This window comes from Geotrypetes seraphini, chromosome 2 (assembly GCF_902459505.1).
Source record: "Geotrypetes seraphini chromosome 2, aGeoSer1.1, whole genome shotgun sequence".
NCBI lineage: Eukaryota > Metazoa > Chordata > Amphibia > Gymnophiona > Dermophiidae > Geotrypetes > Geotrypetes seraphini.
The window spans coordinates 502,656,317-502,677,693 of record NC_047085.1 but is presented as its reverse complement, the minus strand read 5'-3'; the positions used below and the strand labels follow the sequence as shown (position 1 = coordinate 502,677,693).

The 21,377-nt window shown below is 45.0% G+C and overlaps 1 protein-coding gene across 2 annotated transcripts; it reads left to right on the top strand.

Moving 5' to 3' along the window:
* The first annotated feature begins 6,586 nt into the window (after nucleotides 1-6,586).
* LOC117354498 (zinc finger protein OZF-like) lies at nucleotides 6,587-20,039 on the top strand. 2 transcript variants are annotated; one of them, XM_033932141.1, is made up of 4 exons: nucleotides 6,587-6,725; nucleotides 9,824-9,950; nucleotides 14,425-14,544; nucleotides 18,154-20,039. In XM_033932141.1, exons 1-4 carry the CDS (start codon nucleotides 6,702-6,704, stop codon nucleotides 19,632-19,634), a joined length of 1,752 nt encoding a protein of 583 aa, XP_033788032.1. In that variant the 5' UTR covers nucleotides 6,587-6,701; the 3' UTR covers nucleotides 19,635-20,039. The 2 variants fall into 2 exon arrangements, with proteins under 2 accessions (XP_033788032.1, XP_033788033.1); XM_033932142.1 differs by lacking the exon at nucleotides 9,824-9,950 and having other exon boundaries at nucleotides 6,650-6,725.
* The last annotated feature ends 1,338 nt before the right edge of the window (nucleotides 20,040-21,377 follow it).

The following is a 21,377-nucleotide window of genomic DNA, read 5'->3' as shown; positions in this document are numbered from 1 at the left end:
ACGTGTGGTAAATGCTAGGGCACCCATAGAATATAATGGGTGCCTTAGCATTTACCGTGCACTAAATCAGTTAGTGCGCCTTAGTAAAAGGTCATAGTTACAAATACATAGTTACACGTTCAATTAGGTCATCTTTGACTCATCGTTATGTCCCAGGAATTGCATTAGACAGTTTGGCAACGGGCTTTTACATTAGTTTGAAAGTACTTGCGTGTCCAAATGATGCTAAAAGCTTTTTTTCAGCAGTCAGCATTTAAAAGAGAAACAAGAGCGTACGCGCAGGTGGATTAATAAATAGCCAAGGAGAGATGAATTGAGATGTAAGGCTGAACGATTGATAGCAGCAATCCAGGACAGCAGATTATGTGTGAGATGGTTTACAGAAAGCACAGAAGAAACTAGTGCAAGAAGACACTTATAGATTCTGTAAGAAAGAGCTTGAGAGAACTCAATCGGTGGCTGGCTGCAAAATTCTGATGGCAGAACATTTATAGATCGAAAATGTACAACAAAGTGGCACATCGCCTACCTTTGGAAACTTAGTCAATGTTATGACGTTGCTGTAGCAGGAGAGCAATGGGCTCATGCTGCTAAGAGAATTACAGAGAAAGAAGAGGGTATGATCACATGGGACAATAAAAATCTTGGCTGCAAGGAAGCCAGGTTGAGTGGTAAAAGAGGAAAACATCAGGGCAACACTGATCATAGAGGTGTCATTCCCAAACGACTCTTCTGCAAATTGTGTAGAGATAGAGAAGATTGAGTTAGGATAAAACTTGTATGGAAAAACCTTGCTCTGTAACTGTGGCAGACTTTAATCTGTAAACTCTATACTATGTATATTGATATTAGATCCCTAGTATGTGTTGAATTAGGATAAGACTTGTATTGTAACTATGGCAAATTGTAACTTGTTAACCTCATATTATGCATGTTTAACCTGTAACCCGTTCTCAGCTCTTTGGGGAGAACGGCATAGAAACAAATTAAATGCACTCAAGTATCAGGAAATGCAGTCTGAGACAAGTTAAAGAGATGTTTCCCATGATTTATTTAAAAAATTTGGTAACGGTCTATTCCTAGGCGGCCTTACAAAAGTAACATACACAAGATAGAACAAACCAGACTTGTACAAACATCTTACATTACAGATGGGTAATTACTAGTGCTGCCTGATTCAGGAAAAAAAATTTTGATTTGATTCGATTCAGCCTATTGAATTGATTTTTCGATTCGATTCGATTTTCCTGCCCAATTGGGTGGGGTTTTTTTTTTTGTTTTTTTGTTTCAAACATCCTGGTGGGTTTATTTTATAGCCTCTTCACCCCCTTTGCCTTCTCCTAACCACACTGGCGCTGTAGGTATAAACAAAATAAAGAAACAAAAAGGACTTTTCCTCTGTTAAATCCTAGCTCACGTTTGCGGTCTAACTCCAGCTCTGGCAGGATACACGTTTCAAATCTGACATATTGTAATCACAAAACAGAAAATAAAATAATTTTTTCTACCTTTTGTTGTCTGGTCATTATTCAAATCGTGTTGGTCCCCGGCTCTGGTTGTCGTATGATAACTCGCTTTCCAGGGTCTCCTGCCCATTTGTTGTTTTCTTCTTTCTCAGTGCTAGCCCTCCATCTTCCATCTCTGTCCTCCCCTTTCATTTCCCTTCCCTCCCCCGGAGGTCTGGCATCTTTCCTTTTTTTCGTCTCCATCCCCAGATCCACCTTTTCATCCAGCGTCTCTCCCTCCTTCCCCACCACCCCAGGGTCTACCATCTCTCCTTCTCTTCCCAACTACCCTCCTATCTAGTATCTGTATCCCCCCTCCACACCATCCCTTGTGTCCAACTTTTCTCCCTTTCTGTTCCTTCCCTCCCTAAATCCCATTGTCCATCTCTCTCCCTCTCCTCTGATTTTAGACCCATTATTTCTTCTCCCCCCCAGTCTGGTATATGCACATCTTTTTGAACCCCCTTCCCTCTCTCCCTCTGTGTACTACTATACCAAGGCCCCCTCCCCCAAAGGCTTGTCCCCCCTGAAGGCCTGCGCCCCACCCCTGAAGGCTTGCTTGTCCCCCCCTGAAGGCCTGCACCCTACTCCTGAAGGCCTTCCTGACCCCAAAGGCCTGCACCCCCACCCCTGAGGGCCTGGCCCCCCTCAAAGGCCTGCACCCCTCCCCAAGGCCTGCGTGTTCCCCCCTGGCCTCCCATTCTTCCATTTACCTAATTCCAGCAGCCTGCAGAGAGGATTGATGGTGCTAGCAATCTTTGCAGGCTGCTTTGGCCTCCGGAGCTGTTGTTTCCTCTGCCGCGATCCTGCCTCTGACGTCAGAGGAGGGGCGAGACTGCAGCTGAGGGAGGACAGCTCCAGAGGCCGATGGCAGCCTGCAAAGATTGCTAGCACTGATGATCCTCTCTGCAGGCTGCTTCGCTGCTGCAATTAGGTAAATGGATGTACAGGAGGCCAGGGGGGAAGCTGGACACCATAGCACCTCCCCCCTCACCCTGTAAAGCAAGAGCGGCAGAGGCTGGCCAGCATGAGGCAGCGCTGCTACTCCTGCTTTAGGGGGCGAGGGTCAGTCACTGAATCAGGAGGCTGAATTTTTTGTTTTTAAATCGATTCGAATTTAGACCGCAAAGTTCTGAACGGTCGATAGATTGCCATAATTTGCGATTGATACAAAGGCATCCCATGGTAAATGACTTTGAACACCAGAGTTAATGTCTTCAAAATGATATGTAATGATGATAATGAAGGTAAGGATGACGATGTAGGCGATGAATCGAGTGGCACGTCCGCTAAGGCAGCCGATAAGACCTTTGCTATATGGAAGCCGAGTGTTTCAGAGATTCCCTTGATCAAAACCTGCAGACCAAGTCACAAGACATCGGTGATATTGCAGCTTTGGTTTGGTTGGAAGCAGTGGCGTAGCGAGGGTGAGAGGCGCCCCTCCCCCGCCCTCATCTCCGCCCCCTCCCGAATCCCGCATGCCGCATGTGCCTCCCCCTTCCTACCTCTAGTTCAAGTTGTTGCTCATGGCAGTCAACAACGTGCTTCTCACGACCCCGTCGGCTCTCTCTCTGACATCACTTCCTGTGCACGATACCCGAGTGTGGGAGAGCTGATGGGGTCCTGAGGAGCACATTGTTGACAGCCACAAGTCTAGAACCTTTGCTTTTGAATGAGTCCTCTCTATACCCATCTTAACATTATACCGTACCGTCAGGTCCTGGCTCATGCTCGCTGTCTAACCAACTCTGGCAGGATACACATTTCAAATCTGACATATTGTAGTCACAAATAATAAAATTATTTTTTCTACTTTTTATTGTCTGGTCATTTTATTATTCAAATCATGTTGGTCCCAGGCTCTGGTTTCTGTTTGTCTTCTGTTAACTCGCTCGCCAGGGTCTCCTGTCCTTTTGACATTTTCTTCTTTTTCCGTGCTCATCATCCATCTTCCATCTCTGTACCTTCCCTTCCATTGTCATATTCAACATTTCTGTTTATTTCCCACTGTCTTTCTCTCCCTGCCCCCTGGGTCAGACCGCTCTTCCCCTCCATGTAGCATCTCTCCCTTCCTTCCCTCCTTTATTATATGCACCATATCTTTCTCCCCATGAATCATCTCTTGCTGCCCTCTATGTCCATCATTTCTCCCTCTCCATGCATATCTCCCTCCTCTCCTCCATATGCAGGATATCTCCCTCTCACCCAACTTAGGCCTGTCACATCTCTCCCTCTCCTCCATCCCATCTCCACCAAGTCTTCCTCTCCTCTGTCCCCCCCCCCCCCAATGTGGAGCAGTTTTTCATCCCTCCTACTCTCTGTGCAGCACCTCCTGACCAACTCCCCTTCTCTCTTCGAGCCTCCTAAAGAAGCAGTGGTGGCGGTGACCGGCTTTTCAGAAATAGCATGGTGAACAAGCTTTTTGTTGCCAGCCCTCCAGGGCTTCCCTCTGCTGCATCATCAGTAATTACTTTAGGATGCCCAGAGGTGTGTCAGGAGTCAGGACTCATTCAGTGAATCTGATTTTTTTTTTTTTTAAAGTGAATTGGTGAATCGGGCAGCACTACTGAGGACAAACCATGTTTTTCTTGCAGCGCTGAGGATGGAAGGGAGAAGGGCAGAAACTGCAATTTGGGACTGGATGATCCTGGCTTTCCTTTAGTTGTGCTTTTTTTATATATCTAATAATGAATTAATGAACAAGTAATTTGTGTTGTGCTCAGTCACCTCCACCACGGTCATATCACAGCAGATAACTTGACCATGATTATTGAGGAACCTAACTAAGGAGAGTTGGAGCAGGAACATTGTTGCGCCATAATGGTTCCTCAATAATCATGGTCAAGTTATCTGCTGTGATATAACTATGGTGGAGGTGACTGAGCACAACACAAATTACTTGATCATTAATTCATTACATAGATATAGATATCAGGGCAGGATAACCAATAGGCCAAGTAGGCATGTGCCTAGGGCCCGAAATGGTCAGGGGGGCCCGATGAAGGAGGGCATCAACATTGTTTTTTTCCAAACAGTGATGGGCTCCTCCAGCATCGATCGGCAACGCGGGCCCCCCCCCCCCCTTCGACGGAAAGTAAGACAAGCAAGCAACACGGATAAGAAAGGCAACGGGAACTGTAATTGTGGAAGCGGTGCTGCTTGCCCAAAGCTTCCCTCTGACGCAGCTTCCTGTTTCCACCTTGGCGCTTGGTGGGATGGGACGGGGCCCAGTGTACTTGTGTGCCTAGGGACCCTCGATGAATTAATCCTGCCCTGATAGATATAGATAGATATATAGCTATGTAAAGCATAATTAATGACAAACTCATTTTATTTGGGGGAATTACAAGAAACGAATGTCGAGTTCCCTAGGGCCCGACATCTCTCTGAGCCCTGACGAACGGACGCCACCCCACCAGCCACAACCACAGGCAGCCAGCTCACCGCGAGAGTCGAGTGTATCCGGTCAGGAAGTTCACTCCTCTCGAGAGGCAAGCATGCAGGAGGGCTCGTTGAATGGGACATCTTTGCCTGTAACCGGGACACCAAGTGCTGGAGGAGGACAAGGCTTCACGGAGGTAAATCAGATCCAAGAACAGACTCTAATTACACAACTACAATCATTTTCAGTGGTAAAACCCCCACAAGTCACATTAGAAGCTCTTTGGGACTTGGTAGTTAATTTGGGGAACACTTTAAATCCTCAAATAAAAAACTTGGGCACAGAAATAAAAGTTCAGAAAGAAGAAATTAATACCTTAAAACAAGATGTATCTTTATTAAAGCAGGAAACCAATAAAGAACTAATAACTGTTAAACAAAATCAAGACCTATTGGTTAAAGATAATATAATCATGAGGAGGAAATTAGAAGCTTTGGAGAACAATACTCGGGCTAATAACCTGCGGATTGTAAATTTTCCTAAGATTTTATCAGTTTCCCCTCGAGATATAATAAAGCGATATTTTATAGAGATTCTCAAGATACCTGAAAATTCTCTACCTCCCCTTACAAGGGCTTATTATCTTCCTGTTAAAGTACAAACTCTTCAAAAAGAAAAAGATGAAGGACCTCAGGAACATCCATTGGATATTTCCGCTATATTGGAACAATCGGACATAGAAGTGGCTACGCCAGCCACTTTTCTGCTGACTGTGGCTTTGGCTCCAGACAAGGACTGGATCCTGAATCTTTACTTCAAGAATAGATCCAAGGATTTCCTGGGTCTCCATATTCAAATTTTTCCAGATGTCTCAAGAGAGACTCAAAAAAGAAGAAGAGAATTCCTAAATTTGAAGCCTGGAGTGACTCAAATTGGGGGGGTTTTCTTTTTAAGATACCCATGTAAATGTGTTATTAGATATGGTTCATTGAAATATGTATTTGTAGATCCTTCTCATTTGATAAGATTTATCTCAATGAAACGCCTTGAGAATGAAGTAACAACAGCTCCTATTGGAAATTAGTTCTCGTTATTAGTAGTTCTCGTTATTAGTAGTAGTATTTGTTTGCATTTAATTAAGATACTCTTTAAATTTTGGATCTAGTTTAATTTAGAGGACTTGTGTGTGATCAGGGAAGCTGTATTTTCTTTTCCTATTATAATTTGAGTGAATTATTTTTCAGATTTGAAAACTAATTTTAACAGAGATGTCTTGATCATACTTTTCTGTACAAGATGTTTATGCTTGGAATTTTATAAAATTGCATAAATAAAAAAATAAAAAATAAAAAAAGAAACGAATGTCAAGTATATAAAAGTATTTGCACCCAATATTCTGAATAGTTTCCTTCATAGTTGCCAGGGGGGAAACCCCTATAGTTGCTGTAGGGAGAAAGCCCCATGAAGGAGCCTTTGGCCGAGCACATGTTCTTCTTGCAGGGCCTCTAGACTAATTGCATCACACGATTGCGTGTATGCAAAGTGATGACGTTCTATTGCCAAGTGGGGAGGGCGGAGCGTCACGCTGAGCACGTCACAAAAAGCAGGGAAAGCTTAAAGTGACGTCATCAGTCTGCGCCGAGTAGGCAACAGAACAAAGCCAGGGAAGGCGAGTCTACGTCACTTAGGCCTGCCTCTTGCTTCTGTAAAACCTCTCCCCCCCCCCTCATCATTGCACGAGGCAAAGACTCAACTCCCCCCCCCCCCATAAGAGAAAGTCTAATTCTGCAAGGCCGCAAAAAGCAGAGAGGAAAATGCCCGCAAGAGCTTCTTTGCAGGTAGGAGATTGTTCCCAATTTCCTGCCCCTCTCTCTGGTGCTTCTAACCTGGGAGGCTGCAGACTTTTGGGCCGGGAAGGGGGTGTTTGAAAACTGTTCATAATCCGCTAGAATTATACGTTTTCCAAAGTTTTGCTACCTCTAAATATTTAGGATCAAATATAACTTCATGATGATTCTGCATAGAAGGGAATTAATTATGCCCTAGGAATGGAAAAATCCCTCTTTTACAAACGTGCAGAATCTGTTTGGAAAGCCAAGGTCAGATCAGAATTTGGGGCCTTGTGATGTCTTTTAGATTAAAGAGGATTCTTTCCCACTCGCTGGATGAGGGCAATAGATTTTATGGAAGAGGTCAAGAATGGCTGTGTCCGGGTAAAGGAACTGATTGAAATTTAGCATTTGAGGAAAAACTGAAGAAAAGACACATTGGAGGGCTTTTACATAGGTGTGCAGCCAAGCTGCCCGTAGGAATAGAGTGCATCTTTTAAAAATGGACTGATTGAGTTTAAAAACAGGCCATGCCAGGCTGAATTTCAGAGAAATAAAGTAACCCTTTCCTCCCCCCAAACCAGGATCTAGTGCATTCCTGTGGGAGAGGGGATTATAGCAACTGCAGCAGAAAAACACTGATGCGGTCTGAAACAATTATTCTGTGACTTGTGTGGAGAGAGAAAGATCTTTTAAGTAACAAAAAAAATGCAGTCAGGACTAAAGAGCGGTCTCTGCTTGGTAGAGAAAAAGGTGCATAGGGTTCCTGGGTGGCAGGATGGAACAATGGGGCACCTCTGAGCTATTTTTTTGTCAGCTGTTGAATTACCTCCTCAAGGAGCTCCTGTTTCAATATTTAAGCAGAACCTCCCTCCCTCCCCTGCCATCATGTACCGTAAGAGTTGGTCAATGTTACGAGCATCTGTGTACATAAGGATACAACCACCCAAACGAGCATCGTTGTTTGACGCGATTGCTCCTTGAAAACTAATGGCAAGTAATTTTATTTGTAATTTTTACACAGTAGTTATCCTAATTTGAGCAAAACAAAGCAATCCAGGCTTTGTTACCGTTTGGATCGTCTTATCTTTATGAACTTGGATCGTCAGTTCTGACAGAAATAAAATTTTTTAAAAAAAGAGAACAATTGCAGATGGTGGATGATGAAATGCGTGTTTGTTGATTATCGAGCCACGTTTTGAGTTAATTTGCACTAAAAAAATAAGTCCATCCATCGCATTGATTAGCAATTCTAGCTACTTTAGTTTCAACCTTTTATTACAATTACCCCATATATAGATTACTTTAAATAAAACTCTCAAATTTAATTTTGTTAGTTTTGCAATTGTATAATTTCAGTTAGAATGTGCCGTGAAAAACATTTGGGACTCCTTTTGCGAAGGTGTGGTAGCGTTTTTAGCGCACGCCCCGGATTAGTGCGCGCTAGCCGAAAAACTACCGCCTGCTCAAGAGGAGGCAGTAGCGGCTACCAAGTGCGGCATTTTAGCGCATACTGTTCCATGCGTTAAGGCCCTAACGCGCCTTCGTAAAAGGAGCCCTTAGTGTGCCAAAGCTAGAAAAGTTTGAGAGACACTGGGCTATCCTCTGGCTAGTGAAAGCCATTAGATTGCAGAGAGTGAGGCACCAAATGTACCCAATACTTTGCAAACTTGAGGAAATGTTTGTACCTGATCACCCCGTTGGGTAAAAATCACTGACTATCCTATAGTACTTCTGTACTTGAGAAGGGGGAGTGGGAACAAAACGACCTGTGCTCTGCCTGACAACCGATGCTTAGCGAGCAATTAAAAGATTTCAACTTTTTGGCTTGAGAATTTCAGTTGTCATAAAAATCGGAATTATATACAGACTAGTCTTTAAGCCCGTTACATTAACGGGTGCTAGAATATATGTCTGTCTCTTTCTTTCTGTCTCTCTCCCTCCCGCTGTCTGTCGTTCTGTCTATCTCTCTCCCTGCCCCTGTCTTTATTTCTGTCTCTCTCCCTCCCGCTGTCTGTCTTTCTTTGTCTGTCTCTCTTCCTGCCCCTGTCTTTATTTCTGTCTCTCTCCCTCCCGCTGTCTGTCTTTCTTTCTGTCTGTCTCTCTCCCTGTCGCTGTCTGTCTTTCTTTCTGTCTGTCTCTCTCCCTGTCGCTGTCTTTCTGTCTGTCTCTCTCCCTCCCGCTGTCTGTCTTTCTTTCTGTCTGTCTCTCTCCCTGTCGCTGTCTTTATTTCTGTCTCTCTCCCTCCCGCTGTCTGTCTCTCTCCCTGCCCCTGTCTTTATTTCTGTCTCTCTCCCTCCCGCTGTCTGTCTTTCTTTCTGTCTGTCTGTCTCTCTCCCTGCCCCTGTCTTTATTTCTGTCTCTCTCCCTCCCGCTGTCTGTCTTTCTTTCTGTCTGTCTCTCTCTCTCCCTGGCCCCCTTTGTCTGTCTTAAAAATAACTTCAGCCAGGGAGTGTAAGGGAGCCGGCCAGACTGCGGGCCGCAGAACATTACCTGGGGGCCGGGAGTGTGGGGCCGTTGTCTAGTTAGACAGGGAGTCACGTTCGTGCGTCCCTGCTTAAAGTGCCTCGCATGCGCAGAAGAAACCACCGCTGAGTCCTTCTACTGCGCATATGGGGCCACGGACCTACAGATTAGGGAACACGCAGGTAGGAGTGCACATGCGCACTTACGGTATTATTATTAGTGATTACAGAAGTATTGGAAGCTTGGAGGAGCTGGGCTGGAAATATCGACAGCCACACACTTTTGAGTTGTTTCTAACTGTCCAGGCCCTGAACATCCTCTAGGTCAGAGACATTCAATACAGATACAAATAGACGTGCATGTGTGCATAAACGCAGAGAGGTTGGAAAGAATTTGATGAGCTAATTTCTGCATGTTTTTCCTTCTTGTTCTTTTCTCTTTTACTACTTGGGATCTAGCTAGGTGTTAGGACCTGGGTTGGAAACAGGATATTGAACTTAATAGACCTTCGGTGTGTCCCAGTATGGCAATTATTATGTTTTTATGTGAGCCAAGAATAGGGTAATCAAGCCTCAGTAGTGGGAGACCTCCAGATGGACCCTATGCAGAAGATTCTGAGTGTGGAAGGGTTTGTGTTTCAGATCCCAGTAATATTTGAGGACATCGTCATCTATTTCTCCCAGGAGGAATGGAAGGATTTAGAAGAATGGCAAAAAGAGCTTTATAAGGATGTAATGAAGGAGAATTATCAGACTCTGATCTCACTAGGTAAGGATTAATTTTAACTTATTTTTTTTAGCAGTCCTGGGCCGTTGTGAGAGAAAAGAATTCTGAGTGCAAGTGTTTTCTGGTATAGTCTAGTAAAAAAAAAAAGGTGAGCGAGAATTCACAATGCTTCCTACCAGTAGAAAATGGCACGAGGAGAAATTTGTCCCCATCCCCATTGTGGGATCTATCTCCATCCCCTGCGAGCTTTGTCCACATCTGCACAAGCCTCAAACACTTTAAAATGATAAGTGTTTGAGGCTTGTACAGATGAGGACAAAGCTCGCAGGAGGTGGTATGGGGATGGAGATAGATCCCGCGGGGACGGAAACATATTTGTCCCCATGTCATTCTCTACCTACCAGCTCTAAACTTGCATTATGACCAGGGGAACAAAATGTTTTCCTGTCCCGGTAGATTAAAGTGAGGGGAAAATGAATGTCGCTGATTGGATGGACCGTTCAGGTCTTTATCTGCCGTCATTTACTATGTTACATGGGGCTGGGTATGTGTGGTTATAGGGAGGGGAGAATGGATGTCACCCAGGGCTGGGTCAGTGAGAGTTATAGTGAGGGGCATCGATGTGCATGCACTGCTTTCAGTGCATATTCATTGGGGAAATCCTGAAAACCTGACTGGATTGCGGCCCTCAAGGAGGGACTTTGAGATCCCTGGTATGGGACAATCAAGCCATTGTGACATCACTGATGAGATTGGCTCTTAGGCATTGGTGGAATGAGGCATTATGATGTCACAATACCAGTTCTGGTTATCAAAGGCTGAAGCTTTTCACACTATTTATTTATTCAATTTTCTATACTATTCTCCCAGGGGAGCTCAGAACAGTTGATATGAATTTATTTGGGTACTCAAGCATTTTTCCCTTCTGTCCTGGTGGGCTCACAATCTATCCTGGGGCAATGGGGGGGAGGATTAAGTGACTTGCCCAGGGTCACAAAGAGCAGCATTTTTGAAATTATTTTAAAGGCACAAAAAATGGGTAGTCAGAGCCCAGCTGGATTCAGTTGCACAGTCACACCAAAAGAATGTAACCAAGACATGGAAGGAAGGAGATGTGAAAAGAGAGAAGAGTGAATGAAAAAAGTGGTTGACGGGGTATGGGATGGAATGGCAGAGGTAACCAGTGGGGAGAACAGAAAAACACTTCAGTTCCTGTTTTTTACACCTGTTAATCTCCTTCCAGAAGACTCCAGTCCACACTTCTCTAGCTCAGAGAAACAGGAGTTTAGGTGAAGACGGTCCTGGTGGCGCATTTAAACAGAAATTGGCTTGCAGTGCCATTATAGGAATAGCAGCTCAGATTCACAGATGCCTAAATGCCATACAGTGTGTCTGTGGTGGGGAAAAGGCTGGATTCTTGCAGAGGATAAGAAGGGACAGGACAAAAAACAATCTGTGCACTGTTTCCAGGTGGCTACCTCCCCGATTGCCTGAATTCCTGACTAGACAATGACACAATGGCATAATTCATCACCGTTCCTGTCCCCGCAGATAACTGTGGGAAACCATCTCCGTGTCATTTTTTAAGGAGCGAGGGAAGAATCGGAGTATGAATGGGCCCAGCCACTGACCCTCAAGCCTTGCATTGAAGAATGCTGGTGTAGGATTGAGGTTGAGAGAGACACTAAATAATGACAGTCTCTGGTATTCAGAGCTGATACTGTGATGTCATAATGCTTTATTCCACCAATAAGAGCCAGCCTCATCAGTGATGTCACAATGGCTTCATTATCCTTTACTTGGCTCACATAAGAATCAGACTATGAATGGGCCCAGCCACTGACCCTCAAGCCTTGCATTGAAGAATTCTGGTGTGGAAGGACAAGTTGAGAGAGACAGAAAAGAATGACAGTCTCTGTAATGTAATGTAATGTAATTTATTTCTTATATACCGCTACATCCGTTAGGTTCTAAGCGGTTTACAGAAAATATATATTAAGATTAGAAATAAGAAAGGTACTTGAAAAATTCCCTTACTGTCCCGAAGGCTCACAATCTAACTAAAGTACCTGGAGGGTAATAGAGAAGTGAAAAGTAGAGTTAGAGGAAAAATAAAAAGAAAATAAACATTTTAACAAGACAGCATTGATCTAAATACTTTGGAAGGTAGAAGAGAGGAGAGAAAGGAATAGAAGCAGAAGGGGGAGCCGTTGAACAGTAGAATTCTGGAGAAATTTAAATGATAGAAATAGAACAAAACAAAGACAAAAGGCAAAACAATAGATAAGATTAAAGATAAATCATAAGCTGGAAAGAAAAATAAAATAAAACTTTGTCTTCAATCCACGGTTTCAGCGTCAGTGATGAAGTGGAGCAAGTAAGTTTAGGAGGAGCGATTGACGTTTCCAGAAAGGGCTTCTTCAGGGAAGAGACTTGGCAGACAGTCCCAGGATGCCTATGTCTCCTCCCCTGCGATGTTCTCCCATCCATGCATTCCCTCCCAGACACACTGCCCGTGCCCCAGCCGCTCCAAGGAGGCTGCCCCAGATGAGGCCCACGGTGAATGCAGGATTTTCTCCTCTGCGGGAAAGCCGTCCGGAGCCGACAGTCGATATCTGGTATCCAGAGCTGAGATTGTGATGTCATAAAGTCTCATTCCACCAATGCCTAAGAGCCAGCCTCATCAGTGATGTCACAATGGCTTCATTATCCTATACTTGGCTCACATAAGAATCAGCGTATGACTGGGCTCAGCCACTGACCCTCAAGCCTTGCATTGAAGAATGCTGGTGTAGAAGGACTGAGGTTGAAAGAGACACGAAAGAATGACATGGGATGGTTTTTCAGGGTTATCCACGGGGTCGGGAACGGTGATGAATTCTGTCACCTTGTCATTCTCTGTTCTTGACTAAAGAATGACATGGGGACAAATTTTTTCCCGTCCCCGCAGGAACTCAATTTCCCCGTTCCATCCGCGCAAGTTATGTCGCTGCCCTTTGCCCCATTCCTGTAAGCTCTGCCCTAACTGCACAAGCCTCAAACACTTATGATTTTAAAATGTTTGAGGCTTGTGCAGATGAAAGAACTTGCTGGGTTGGGACGGGAAAATGAGTTCCCATGGGAATGGGGAAAATTTGTCCCCGTGACATTCTCTATTCCTGACCAAATTCTCTACCCCAGGTCAACAGTAGAGGCTCATATATATATTGAGATGAGACTGAAAGAGCACCCAAAAAAATTCCAAGGAAATTAAGGATAATTCAGAATGTTCGATTGATTTTTGGTTTAAAAAAGAATGACCGTATTAGTCCATATTATCGTTTACTTCATTGGCTGCCTTTGGAGGCAAGAGTATTATTCAAATTTTCCTGTATCGGCTTTAAGCTGATATCGGGATTGTCTCCAGCTGACCTTTTTCCTCATTTTGTGTTGCATAGACCATCAAGAAAAACTAGAAACGTCTACTTATTTGCTTATCCAAAAATTAACGGGTGTAGATATAAGACCTTCTTCGATAGGACCCTGGCATTTCAAGCTGGTAGGCAACAATCTTGGTTAGGGAAATAATCAGCAAGCTATGTTATCCTATTGCAGTTTTTGGAAATTAATTAAGACCGTTTTGTTCGATAAGTTTATTACTTACTGAGTTTTATTATTGAAATTCTATTTTACAAATATTTGTATTTTTTACTGTATTATTGTATTTTGCTGATTGTCCAGCTCTTTTTAGTGTAAACCAGGGGTCTCAAAGTCCCTCCTTGAGGGCCGCAGTCCAGTCGGGTTTTCAGGATTTCCCCAATGAATATGCACGAGATCTATGTGCATGCACTGCTTTCAATGCATATTCACGGGGGAAATCCTGAAAACCCGACTGGATTCTGGCCCTTGAGGATCGGAGTTGCCCGCCCCTGGGCTATGCGCTAGGGAGTTGTCTGTCCTGTTACATTTGAGGCATTTAGGCATGGGGAACACTAGGACTCTTTTTGCTCCCCCCCCCCATGTGTAGAACTAGACTCAGATTCTTCTAGGGCAGGGGTCCCCAAAGTTCCTCCTTGAGGGCCGCAATCCAGTCGGGTTTTCAGGATTTCCCCAACGAATCTGCATGAGATCTATGTGCATGCACTGCTTTCAATGCATATTCACTGGGGAAATCCTGAAAACCCGACTGGATTGCGGCCCTCAAGGAGAGACTTTGAGATCCCTGGTGTAAACCGCCTAGAACTTTTGGTTATGGCGGTATAAAAGAATAAAGTTATTATTATTATTAATAATCCCTCTCCCCCTTTTTACAAAAACACAGAAGAGGTTTTTACCACCGGCCGGAGTGCTGAATGCTCCACACTACTCCAACAGTCATAGAGTTCCTGGGAGTGTTGGAGCAGTGCAGAGCATTCATTACACCAGCCGGGGTAAATTTGGCAAATATCTTCGGGCTGGAGATTATTTTGACTCTTTAATTTGCAAGCATTGCACCCCAAGTGAATGTTGGAAATGCAATGTGATATTCTTTCCCCAGGAACAGGCTTTCCAACTCCTCCTCCCGATATTATATCCCACATTGAGCGAGGGGAAGAGCCGTACATCAGGGATGAGCTGGAATCGGAGAAAAGAGAAACTGGAAAAAGAGGCTGCTCGGGTGAGTCCAGTGGGTAAAACGGCGGAAATGAACATTGGAATGAGCGGCTGGAAACTGCAGACACCCCTTGACAAGCTCCTCTGGAGATCTTTAATCATTCACAGGGTTTCACAGGATGTCCCTATCCCAACACAGAAAACAATAAGGCAGTTGGCTAACAAGATCCCATGGGAAAAAAATACTAACAGCAAGCCAATGAGAAGAATTAAGCTTAATCTTGCTCCATGTGGTTAAAAACAGGTGCTCGACATGGCCACGTTTGGCCTGGAGCTGCTTCAGGGTGTATAAAATCCCAACTCAGAAAATAATATTAACTATTGAACTAAGACCAGTACTGGGCAGACTTGCACGGTCTGTGCCTGTATATGGCCGTTTGGGGGGAGGATGGGCTGGAGAGGGTTTCAATGGCTGGGAGGGTGTAGATGGGCTGGAGTGAGTTTTGACAGAGATTTCGGCAGTTGAAACCCAACCACAGAACCGGGTAGAGCTTTGGATTCTTGCCCAGAAATAGCTACGAAGAAAAAATTTAAATTGAACCAGGTTGGGCAGACTGGATGGACCATTCGGGTCTTTATCTGCCGTCATCTACTATGTTAACTCTGACCAACTGATAAAATCAGCGTCTCCAGCCTTGAGCTGCAGTGTATTGTAAATGCCTCTGAAGTTATGTTAGATGCCATCGACTGGTGCTCGAGTCCTAATGACTTGAGGAATTGCAGATTTCAAAAGAAATTGGTTTTGTGTTAGTCTGGAAAGGCCCTCCACCGGGGTGGAAAAGGAAACATACATAGATGGATCAGAAACTGGTTGGCGGGTAGGAAACAGAGGGTAGGAGTAAAAGGCCACTACTCGGACTGGAGGAGGGTCACGAGTGGGGTCCCGCAGGGCTTGGTGCTCGGGCCGCTGCTATTTAATATATACATAAATGATCTAGAAACGGGGACGAAGTGTGAGATAATAAAATTTGCAGACGACACCAAACTATTCAGTGGAGCTCGGACTAAAGAGGACTGCGAAGAATTGCAAAGGGACTTGAACAAACTAGGGGAATGGGCGACGAGATGGCAGATGAAGTTCAACGTTGAGAAATGTAAAGTATTACATGTGGGAAACAGAAACCCGAGGTACAACTATACGATGGGAGGGATGTTAGTGAACGAGAGTACCCAAGAAAGGGACTTGGGGGTAATGGTGGACATGACAATGAAGCCGACGGCACAGTGCGCAGCAGCCGCTAAGAGAGCGAATAGAATGCTAGGTATAATCAAGAAGGGTATTACTACCAGAACGAAAGAAGCTATCCTGCCGTTGTATCGGGCGATGGTGTGTCCGCATCTGGAATACTGTGTCCAATATTGGTCGCTGTACCTTAAGAAGGATATGGCGTTACTCGAGAGGGTTCAGGGGAGAGCGACACGTTTGATAAAGGGTATGGAAAACCTTTCATATGCTGAGAGACTGGAGAAACTGGGACTCTTTTCCCTGGAGAAGAGGAGACTAAGGGGATATGATAGAGACTTACAAGATCATGAAGGGAGAGAGTAGAGAGGGACAGATTCTTCAAACTTTTGAAAAATAAGAGAACAAGAGGGCATTCAGAAAAGTTGAAAGGGGACAGATTCAAAACCAATGCTAGGAAGTTCTTCTTTACCCAACATGTGGTGGACACCTGGAATGTGCTTCCAGAGGGCGTAATAGGGCAGAGTACGGTACTGGGCTTTAAGAAAGGATTGGACAATTTCCTGCTGGAAAAGGGGATAGAGGGGTATAGATAGAGGATTACTGCACAGGTCCTGGACCTGTTGGGCCGCCGCGTGAGCGGACTGCTGGGCACGATGGACCTCAGGTCTGACCCAGCGGAGGCATCGCTTATGTTCTTATGGGAGAGGAGGAGATAGTGGATGCTGCGGATGGACCATTTGGCCTTTATCTGCCATCATGTTTCTAGGTTTCTATAACCATAAAGCTCTATGACATCACAATGCAGGTGCAAAGAGCCTTAGCCTATAGGAAGAGGAGATGAAAATGTTAAGAGCCTTAGCCAATGCGCTTCCAGAGGGCGTAATAGGGCAGAGTACGGTACTGGGCTTTAAGAAAGGATTGGACAATTTCCTGCAGGAAAAGGGGATAGAGGGGTATAGATAGAGGATTACTGCACAGGTCCTGGATCTGTTGGGCCGCCACATGAGCGGACTGCTGGGCACGATGGACCTCAGGTCTGACCCAGCAGAGGCATCGCTTATGTTCTTATCCCCAGGCCCAGGCAAAACGTGGCCATGTCGGGCACCTGTTTTTAACAACGTGGAGCAAGATTAGTGAATAAGGATGACTATTAGTCTTCTCATTGGTTTGCTGCTATTGTTTAAAATCATAACTTTGACTGAGGCAATGTGAATGTGGTCCCACATATTCCCCAGTGGGAATTCTCTCCATTTTTACCTGGGCGTGGAGGAGTGGCCTAAGTGGTCAACCGGGTTTGATTCCCACTGCAGCTCCTTTGTGACCCTGGGCAAGTCACTTAACCTCCATTGCCCCAGGTGCAAAATAAGTCATATACAGTAGTATGTAGACCACTTTGAAACCACAAATCCCATCTCTCTTTCATTAGAATAGGATTTCCAGCTGCATAAGAGACCATCACTCTCTTGGGGCCTGTCGTTTTGGGGATAATTTCATAATGAAATGCCCCAAAGGGTGCTTGCTTTTATAAAGGCAGCATAGGCACTTATGTATCTCTCTAAAATATGCTCCTACAATGACCCCCAGTGTGGCACAAATTTCTATATGTAAGTTTTACACCTGCTTAGGAGAGTGTGTAAATATGGCCATGCATTTGGCATTCATTATAAAGTACATAAGAATAGCCTTACCGGGTCAGAGTAGAGAATGGCCCGGGGACAAATTTTTCCCCAACCCCGCAGGAACTCATTTTCCCACCCCAGCAAGTTCTTTTCCTGCCCCTGCCCCATTCCTGCAAGCTCTGCCCTCATCTGCCCAAGCCAAACCAAACTTTAAAATCATAAGCGTTCAAGGCTCGTATGGTTAAGGCAGAGAGCTTACAGGAATGGGACAGGGACAGCGGCAAAACCCACGGGGATGGGGCTAAATTTGTCCCCTTGTCCATTCTCTAGGTCAGGCCAGTGGACCATCTAGCCCCGTAACCTGTCCTCACAGTGGCCAATCCAGGTCACCAGTACAGGGCAAAAACCCAAAGAGTAGCAGCATTCCATGCTACCGATCCACGGCAAGCAGTGGCTTCCCCCATGTCTGTCTCAATAACAGACTGGATTTTTTCACTAGGAAATTGTCCAAGTAAGAATATAAAGAGTAGCGTTACTGAGTCAGACCAATGATCCATCAAGCCCAGTAGCCCGTTCTCACGGTGGCCAATCCAGGTCACTAATACCTGGCCAAAACCCAAGGTGTAGTAATATTCCATGCTACCAATACAGGGCAAGCAAACTACATCACACAGAAGTAGCCTCAGTCTTACAGAGCTCCTACATGTTATACCTGCATACCCCCACCTCACGATTTTAGAACAGGCGAGACACAGCAGGGATAGTTTTATAGCATACACCTGTCATTTTTTTTTTTCACCTTTCCTAGGAATGGATATGCCAAAGAAAAAAAATACAAAGGCTCACAACTTGGAGCCTAGTGAAACCCCAGAAAGAGATGAAGATTCTCCCTATTCCTGTTCTAACGGGGGACAAAATGGCTGGAATCAGTCCATCTCGGAAAGGATGCAAACAAAGTCGGCAAGAGACTTAGCTGTTATTGTGCGTGGCCTAGATGTCAATAATCATATCTCGCATGGGCGAGAAGAGCAGATAAACCAGCCAACAGACCAAAAATGTGCATGTGATGCGTGCGAGATCTTCTTCAGGGAACCTGTAATTCTGAAATCACAGCAGCGGTCTCGCCCCGAAGAGAGTCTTTTTATAGATACAGATGGTGGTAAAATCTGTCAGAAGGAAGAACTGCTTGAAGAAGAGAGAAACGACTCGGAAGCAAAGCCTGTTCTAGGTGCTAATTGGAAGAATGGTTTCACTGAGAATAGAGAGCAAGTACAACTTTATATAGCTCAGACAGAAGATGATCTGTTTCTTTGTATTGCATGTGAAAAAAAGTTCCGTAAGAGATCGTGCTTAATATCTCACTTGAGAATCCACACAGGAGAGAGACCGTTTTCATGCCCTGAGTGTGGGAAAGATTTTAGGCAAAGGCAAAGTCTCGTAAGACACCAGAAGGTACATACGGAAGATAAACCATATTCGTGTAATGAATGTGAGAAAAGCTTTAAGCACAAGCTAGGCCTCAGGAAACACCAAAGAATCCACACTGGGGAAAGGCCATTTTTATGTACTGAATGTGGCAAAAGCTTTAGGGTAAAGGAAAAGCTAACAATACATCTGAAAATTCACACTGGTGAGAAGCCGTTCCAGTGTTCTCAGTGTGATAAAAAGTTTAGGGTAAAGGACACGTTGACAAAACACCAGAAAGTCCACACTAGTGATAGACCATTTTTATGTAGTACATGTAATAATAGCTATAGATCTATGGAGAACCTCAAAAACCATTTGAAAAGTCATACTGGTGAGAGGCCATTCTCGTGTACACAGTGTGATAAAAGCTTCAGTTGCATGAAAAACCTCAAAATCCATTTGACCATCCACACTGGCGAGAAACCATATTTATGTAAGGAGTGTGGTAAGAGCTTTAGTCAGAGGACACATCTCACATCACACCAGAGCATCCATACTGATGAAAGACCATTCTCGTGTACTGAATGTGACAAACGCTTTAAGCTAAAGGCAAATCTCAAATTACACCAGACTATCCATCGAGATGAGAGACCATTTTCATGTACCGAGTGTGATAAAAGTTTCAAGGTCAAAGTGAGTCTTGCACAACACCAAAAAAGTCACACTAACGACAGACCCTTCATATGTTCTGAGTGTAAGAAATGTTTCAAGCTAAAGATAACCCTCACACGACATCAAAAGAGCCACATTCGCAAGAAAGGATCCTGTAAGGACATCAGAGAAAAACACAGAGGAAGGGAAAATAAAACGGCTCTCCCTTAGGGGGAAAAATTAAAATCACTACAAGCAGATGTGTCATTGATAGACTTTTATTTAATCCAACTTGAGTGTTCTGCGTTCCCCAAAAGATAACAGTAGTTTTGTTTGGATAGATTAAAAAAATAAAAAAATCTCTTTATTAAACCATATGAAAAACAAGTAAATTATACAAAACATATATACAACACATCAAGAGCATCTACCCACTCTCTTCCTCTCATTACAACAAACCCATAGATATTGCAACCCATTTGGAACAGCGCCTGCGTTTGATAGCTTATAATACAATTGAATATGAATTACTAGTGTTTAAGCCCGTTACATTAACGGGTGCTAGTAAAGTCTCCTTCCCTCAGCCCCAGCTCCAAACCAATTTCCTCCCCCCCCCCCGCAGCCCCCTTCTCCCCCAGCCCAGTAACACCTCTTCCCTGCTCCCCCTGTCCCTCTTCCTTGCTCCCCTGGTCCAATAGCACCTCTTCCCTGCTCCCTGTCCCTCTTCCTTGCTCTCCCGGCCCAGTAGCACCTCTTCCCTGCTCCCCCTGTCCCTCTTCCTTGCTCCCCTGGTCCAATAGCACCTCTTCCCTGCTCCCTGTCCCTCTTCCTTGCTCTCCCGGCCCAGTAGCACCTCTTCCCTGCTCCCCCTGTCCCTCTTCCTTGCTCCCCTGGTCCAATAGCACCTCTTCCCTGCTCCCTGTCCCTCTTCCTTGCTCTCCCGGCCCAGTAGCACCTCTTCCCTGCTCCCCCTGCCCCTCTTCCTTGCTCCCCCGGTCCAATAGCACCTCTTCTCTGCTCCCCCTGCCCCTCTTCCTTGCTCCCCCGGTCCAATAGTACCTCTTCCCTGCTCCCCCTTTCCCTTCTCTTACCTTCTCTTCCCTGCTCCGTTTGGCCCCTCCCCCTTCTTTTACTGCCGTTGTCGATCCGGCCTGCTCCTGACCCTCCCACCGCCGACAAACCTCGGGGCTCCAGCCGCGTAGGCAGCACTTTAAACACGCTGCTTCGCGGCCTTCTACTGGTGATTTCCTCTGTCGCGTCTGTCTCCGATGATGTCATCAGAGACGCGGCAGAGGAAATCGGCAGAGAAGGGCGCGAAGCAGCGTGTTTAAAGTGCTGCCTATGCCGCTGGAGCCGGGAGGCGACATTGAGGGCAGGGGTGCTAGCGGTCGGCAGCCGGCGCTCCGCAGGTGGAGAGCAGGGAAGGGCGCGCATGTGAACTTGTCTTGCCTTGTGAGGCCAGACCGTAAGCCGCGCATGCGCACTTCCTATGGGTCGCTACAGCTCACGGAAAACGGACACACGCATAGGAAGTGCGCATGCGCGGCTTACCGTTTTATTATATTAGATACACAACAAGGGAACAAATTTATTTATTAAAAATTTTATATTCCGCATAAAAACTATGTGGTTTACAAAACGACATGCATACATATTAAAAATGCTAAACATGTTAATCAAGACGAACGAAATAAAACGATAGCTAACGATATCATTATTAAAACCTTCTTTTAAATTCATCCTACAAGATGGAAAGACAAAATCCCATAAAAACATTTACAGGACGGGAAAGCATTAGCAGAAAATAGCATTAGCACTTGAAGGCATTGACAAATAATTGGGTTTTCAGCATTTTAAGTTCAGTCTCCCCTCGCAGAATACCAGGCAGCGCATTAATGGATCAGCAACACAGAAAATGAGACTGAAATCCTTGAGGTGATAAAATGCTTTTACGTGACTCAGAGGCTAGGTAAC